The sequence below is a fragment of the Capra hircus genome, chromosome 22 (genome assembly GCF_001704415.2).
Source record: "Capra hircus breed San Clemente chromosome 22, ASM170441v1, whole genome shotgun sequence".
Classification (NCBI taxonomy): domain Eukaryota; kingdom Metazoa; phylum Chordata; class Mammalia; order Artiodactyla; family Bovidae; genus Capra; species Capra hircus.
Window position 1 is genome coordinate 54,004,889 of NC_030829.1, and position 6,797 is coordinate 54,011,685.

The following is a 6,797-nucleotide window of genomic DNA, read 5'->3' on the forward strand; positions in this document are numbered from 1 at the left end:
CACGGTGGCCAGGAGTTCCGGTTCTGGCTCCTGCGGTGACCTGAGGACGCCTGTTTTACCTCTGTGAAAGAAGCGGGGTCCGGAGAGCACTAAGGTGACACACCACACGGCCGCCTCAGGCGTGACAAAGACTGGTCGCCGGGCCCTTGAGCCTCCCTCAAGAGAACGGAATTCTCTCAGAGCGCCTTCTCCGCTTGGAGCTGGACTCCGGCGGTGTGGCCCTGCCGCCAGGGCGCGTCCGCAAGCTCCGCCAGCCCTGCCAACCCCCACCGCGACCATCGGATGTTCCCCATAGACGCCGCGGCCGCGCCCCTGCGCAAGCCTCGGAGGCCTAACCCCGCACGCGCCTGCACCCTTCTCGCCCCCAGCCACGCCCCCGACCACGCCCCCGCCCCCGCCGCGGCGCGTGCAACCCCGCCCTCCCCGGAGTCTCCGAGCGGCGCGCGGGCGGCGGGCGGGGCGCGGGCGGCGGGCGGGGCGCGGGCGGCGGGCGGGGCGCGGGCGGCGGGCGGGGCGCGGGCGGCGGGCGGGGCGCGGGCGGTGGGCGGGGCGCGGGCGGTGGGCGGGGCGAGACGGGGCGGAGCGCGCGGGAGGCGGAGCCGAGCCGGGGATTCCTGCTCCCCGCGAGCGCCCGGCCCAGCAGAGCTGCCCTGCCGTCCGAGGGCCCCCGCGCAGGGGGCGGCGGGGAACCCCAGACGCCGCCGGGCCGGGAGGGAGCCCCACGCCAAGCGAGCCGCCGCCCCCGCCTCCGCGCCGCCCCCGCGCGGGCCTGACTGGGGGTCCGACGCTTCTTCACTCCGCCCGCCGCCAGCCCCCGCGATCCCGCCGTCCGCTCGCCTACCCGTCTCCCGCGCGCCATGCAGCCACCGCCAGCCCCGCGCGCGTAGGCGCCCGCCGCAGGCCATGCTGCCCCTGCTTGCCGCGCTGCTGGCCGCCGCCTGCCCGCTGCCGCCCGCCCGCGGCGGGGCTGTGGACGCGCCGGGCCTCCTCGGGGCGCCCCTCAACGCCTCGGTCAACGCGTCGTCCTCAGACGAGCCGGCCGCCCCGCGGTTGCTGGCCTCGGCTGCGCCTGGGGCCCCCGAGCGCCCGGAGGAGGAGGCGGCGGCGCCGTGCAACATCAGCGTGCAGCGGCAGATGCTGAGCTCGTTGCTCGTGCGCTGGGGCCGCCCGCGGGGCTTCCAGTGCGACCTGCTGCTCTTCTCCACCAACGCGCACGGCCGCGCCTTCTTCGCCGCCGCCTTCCACCGTGTCGGGCCGCCGCTGCTCATTGAGCACCTGGGGCTGGCGGCGGGCGGCGCGCAGCAGGACCTGCGCCTCTGCGTGGGCTGCGGCTGGGTGCGCGGCCGCCGCCCCGGCCGCCTCCGGCCCACCGGCGCCACCGCCGGGGCGCCCACCGCTCTGCCCGCCTACCCCGCCACTGAGCCCCCCGGGCCGCTGTGGCTGCAGGGCGAGCCGCTGCATTTCTGCTGCCTGGACTTCAGCCTGGAGGAGCTGCAGGGCGAGCCGGGCTGGCGACTGAACCGCAAGCCCATCGAGTCCACGCTGGTGGCCTGCTTCATGACCCTGGTCATCGTCGTGTGGAGCGTGGCTGCCCTCATCTGGCCGGTGCCCATCATCGCCGGCTTCCTGCCCAACGGCATGGAGCAGCGCCGGACCACCGCCAGCGCCGCCGCCGCCGCCCCCGCCGCCGTGCCCGCGGGGACCACCGCCGCCGCCGCCGCCGCCGCAGCCGCTGCGGCCGCCGCCGCGGCCGTCACCTCGGGGACGGCGACCAAGTGACCCGCCCCGCTCCTTTCCGTGTCTGTCCCGTGTCCGCGCTCTCGGTGCCTTTCCCGCTGGGAGACGCGGCCGGTGTGCTTCGTGCTGTAGTGACCGTTAGTTCTTCGGGGGAGGGGACCGCCGAAGAGGCCCCAGCGTGTGGGAAAAGCCAGGTTTGTGCCCCGCTTCTGGCTCCGAAAAGCTGCAAGTCCTTGCCCTGCAGGGTGGGATCCGCAGCTTGGAAGACGGAGAGGAGGGAAATGGGGCCCCTTCCCCTTATTTGCGCACCCTGCCCTCCTCCCTCCCCGCACCCACGTGCCCTATATTCATGGCAGAAAACGACCAAATCCTGTGTATTTGTTTTATATATTTAATAACTGTTTTAAATGAAAGTTTTAGTAAAAAAAAAAAGTTAAATTGCTATTGCTGTAGTCAGAGAAGCTCTTTGTATCTGAACATAGTATTTGAAATTTGTTGTTTTTTAATTTATTTAAAAGGGGGGCATGGGAATGATTTAACATCGATATATTGTTACCGCTGAAAATGAACTTTATGAACCTTTTTCCAAGTCGATCTATCCAGTGATGTGGCCAGATGGGCGTTTCTTCTTGTACTCTGTGTTTTTTTTGCCTTTTAATACAGACATTTTCCTCCAGAGATGCGTATGTGCCTTTTCTTTATTTGATTTGGAAAAGGAATCCAAGAATTATGAGATGATCCCCTGAAACGTGAGAAAGGGAATCTCCAAAAAGTTAGAGAAGGGCTAACTCTATCTCCCTTACCTGTCTGGGAGAGGTGGGAGATGGAAACCAAATTACTGACCCTAATGCCCCGGCCCCATGTAGTTTCCCCCTTGCACCACACTGCCCTCCCCTGAAACAACATCCCTACCCCCTCAGCCCTACTACCACTTGTCATGGTGGCATACAGAGTTTTATGTGACTTATCTTTTTACCCACTTCCGGTAAGCCCCACAAAACACCCAGTAAAGTGCTGAAATGGTAAAATTAGTAGGTTCTCTGAGACAAGTGTCTTTCATGAAAATGATTCATTTAAAAAGGCATGTAGATTTCCTTTTCATATGTGTAACCTTTAGTATATGAACACGTTTCAAAAGCTGGTTTTAAAACGGGATATTTTGGCATTAAGATTTTTTCTCAAGTAAAGTCTTATGGACTAATAAACACCTTTAAAAAATTATTAAAGCTACTTTCCCTTTCTCCATCCCCTCCCCACTTTTGCGTGAATATGTGCTCTAGAGCATTCCGTTCTGGTGAATAGCAGGTACTGTTCTTGATAGTTCTTAAAGTAAGGTCCCTGGGACAGAAGCATCAGTAGCACCTGGGAATTTGTTAGAAATGTAAAACTGGGGCCCTGTCCAGGAACTACAGATGCAGAAGCTCTGGGGTGGGGCCCCACAATCTGTTGTCTCTCCCCGCTCAGTTCCAACCACCAGGATCTCACAGTCCCCAGTCTAGGTTTGAAAACCCCTACACGGGTGCTGATATGTAGTCATTTCTGCCACCCCCAGGAATGGGCCAGGGTCCAAGGGTATTTTGAGGAGGATGGGGATTTACTGTGGTTCTCTGGTGGCACGGCTGCGGCTCACCCAGGACAAATAAGGGACTCTCTCCACCTCTCACTCAGCATTTTCTGGTGTTCCAGCTGTCTGAGTTGCCAGAACTGTTTCCTTACCTAAAGGACTGGGGTTAGCTAATGTGCTGGGGAGGACCCATTATTTTTTGTGCTTTCATGGGCCAGTGATGAAGGTCAAAATACTTAGCACCCTGATAACACCCTAAGGCCTCAGTTTGACCCTTCATACAAACTGTCTCCCAGAAAGCTTTTTTGGCACTTGAGGAAATAACCTGCTTGGGGAGGGATACCCACCAGGACCCAATTTGCACTGTGACCAGAGTCCTTCCTGGGCTCCTGGGAAGTTCCGTCAGACTTCCTGAGGGTCAGTTGGCAGGGGCAGGGCACAGCAAGATTGATGACGCCCCCTAGCTCTCTACTTCACCCTGGGTCTGACCCTGGACTGCAGGTTTGAACCTTGTTCAGAACCTAAAAGAGCCCCCTCCTAGTGGCTGTGCCTTGGAGTCTTGTCCCTGCAGTTTTCTCAGCAGTCCGAAGCTCCACACGGTTCTATCCCAGAGGATACACTTGTGAATTCCACCCTAGCTCTCAGGCTTCCTTGTAAGTTCCATTCTGGACTTAAATCATGACTCACACTGTACAATGGTCTAGAATTGTGATCTTTCTCATTATAGTTAGGACCTTGGAATCTTATTTCAGAATATTCTATGATCATAGGACTACCTTGGCTGGAGTTAAATTCCATATTCACTGGTTCTTTTGGTAAAAAGAAGCCGAGTTTTTTCCTAAAAGCGTTATCATTAATATTCTACCTCTCCTCCTGTGTGCCTAGATAACTCTGCAGCCTCTTTAGGAGGACTACCGTGGCAATATGGAGACTTCCCTGGTGGTTCAGACGGTGAAGCATCTGCCCACAATGTGGGAGACCAGGGTTCGATCCCTGGGTCAGGAAGATCCCCTGGAGAAGGAAATGGCAACCCACTCCAGTACTCTTGCCTGGAAAATCCCATGGACACAGTCCACAGGGTTGCAAAGAGTTGGACACGACTGAGCGACTTCACTTTCACAATGGCAATAATGATAATTATTATTATCACCATCATAAATAAATTGTTATTAACTTATTTTGGATTAGAGAGGGAGAAGTAGAAGGGAAAACAGTAACTAAGAGGAGAGAAGTGAATTTATCCCTTGAGCCACCAGGAAAGCCCAAATATAAAACATCAGCTTTAATTTTGCACAGCAGAGAAAACCATAAACAAGATGAAAAGACACCTACAGAATGGGAGAAAATATTTGCAAATGATGCAACCAACCAGGGCTTAATTTCCAAAATATGCAAACAGTTCATACAACTCAACAACAGAAAACCCCACAAATAACCCAACTGAAAAATGGGCAGAAGACCTAATCAGACATCTTTCCAAAGAAGACATACAAATGGCCAAAAGGCACGTGAAAATATTCTCAAAGTGGCTAATTACTATCGAAATGCAAATCAAAACTACGATGAGGTATGACCTCACACCAGTCAGAATGGCTATCATTTAAAAGTCTGCAAATTCAAACCTGGTGCTCGGTGACAATGTAGAGGGGTGGGATGGGGTGGAGGTGAGGGGTAGGCTCAAGAGGGAGGGGACATATGCATACCTATGGCTGATTCATGCTGATGTATGGCAGAAACCAACCCAACATTCTAAAGCAAGTATCCTCCAATTAAAAATAAATATATTTTTTAAAAGTCTGCAAGTAACAAATGCTGGAGAAGGCATGGAGAGAAGGGAACCCTCCTACACTGTTGGTGGGAATGTAAGTTGGTACAGCCACTATGGAAAACAGTATGGCAGTTCCTCAGAAAACTGAAAATAGAGTTGCCATAGGATCCAGCAATCACACTGGTGGGCCTTTATCTGGAGAAAGCTCTCATTCAAAAAGGCACATGCACCCTTGTGTTCACAGCAGCACTATTCACAATAGCCAAGACATGGAAGCAACTTAAGTGTCCTGCAACAGATGAATGGAGAAAGATGTGGTGCATATATATAATACTGCTTGGCAAAAAAAAAAAAAAAAGAAAGAAAGAAAGAATGCCATTTACACGGACCTAGAGATGACTATACTAAGTGAAGTAAGTCAGAGAAAGAAAGACAAACACCATGTCACTTATGTGGAATCTAAAATGTGACACCAATGAACTTACCTACGAAACAGAAACAGACTCACATACACAGAGAGCAGACCTGTGGCCGCCAAGGGGGCGCAGGGGGCCGAAGATGGTGGTGGGGGGGATGGTGGGCCTGGCAGGAGCAAACTATTACACAAAGGACGGGCAGACAGCAAGGCTTTACTCGACAGCACAGGGAACCCTACTCAACATCCTGGGACAAACCGTAATGGAAAAGAACATAGAAAAGAGAGAGAGAGAGAGAGAGAGAGAGAGAGAGAGAGAGTGTGTGTGTGTGTGTGTGTGTGTGTGTGTGTGTGTGTGTGACGATCACTTTGCTGTACAGCAGAAATTAACACAACATTGTAAGTCAACTATAATTTAATAAAAAGATTTTTAAAAAATCAGCTTTAAGGATAGAAAGGTTATCCCCGCCTCATCGTCCCCTCCCCTTCCCCTCACACACAGTGAAAGACCCCACACAAAGGCACAAAGGACAGGGAAGTGGAGTGGTTGACCTGGAGCCATCGCCGGCAGCAGGCGAGGAACCGCCACAGGAAGGATGCGCACAGACGGGGCGCCCGAGGGCGAGAGCTGGGAACAGCTTCTGCTCGCCTCCCTCTTCTAAGCGCTACCCCTGAGTGGACAGCCCCATCAACTCCCGCTCTGCTCTGAACAGTTTCCTCCTTTGGCCCCAGAAGGCTAGAATCACTGATTTCCAAACTGTGTCTCCCCTAGACTGAGAGGCATAGCCCGTGGTGCCAACTCCAGATTGTCACCATGTCCCTGCAGTGGTTAACACGGCTCAGAAACGACACTCTGCTACACAGCATCATCCTTGTACTCTGGCTTGAATGTGAATGCTATCTATCCACTGTAGAAGTATTAGGAATGATGACACACAGGCATAGAGGGAAAGGAGAACGCATCTTTCTACTACCCAAAGGCTAGCCCTGCCAGAGTTTTGGTGCACATACTTCCAGTCTATTTCAACACACGTGTATGTGTCCATGAGTAGTTATCTACACTAAAAATGAAATTGTTCTGTACCTAACTGTTCTGAAAACTTCTCTTTATTATACAAGTGCTACATCATAGAGAACTGAGAAAATACCCTTCCTAAGATAAAGGAATCAGTGGCAGCAACAACAGCAGAACAGTCAGTGACCGTGGCTCATTTTTATCAATAAACGTTCATGCATGTATTCTACGTATATTAACCCCAGCAGGCACCTGCTTCCCAGCCCTGCTGCCTCCACTCAGGGGCTCTTGAGGGGCC

The 6,797-nt window shown here is 54.2% G+C and overlaps 1 protein-coding gene across 1 annotated transcript; it reads left to right on the forward strand.

The window, feature by feature from the left end:
• On the forward strand, nt 600–2,415 carry TMEM158 (transmembrane protein 158). The gene has a single exon (XM_018038473.1). It carries the CDS (start codon nt 904–906, stop codon nt 1,777–1,779), a length of 876 nt encoding a protein of 291 aa, XP_017893962.1. The 5' UTR covers nt 600–903; the 3' UTR covers nt 1,780–2,415.

Excerpts from the sequence above, each read along its gene's own strand:
- TMEM158 (XM_018038473.1), top strand. The coding sequence starts at position 904 with ATGCTGCCCCTGCTTGCCGCGCTGCTGGCCGCCGCCTGCCCGCTGCCG.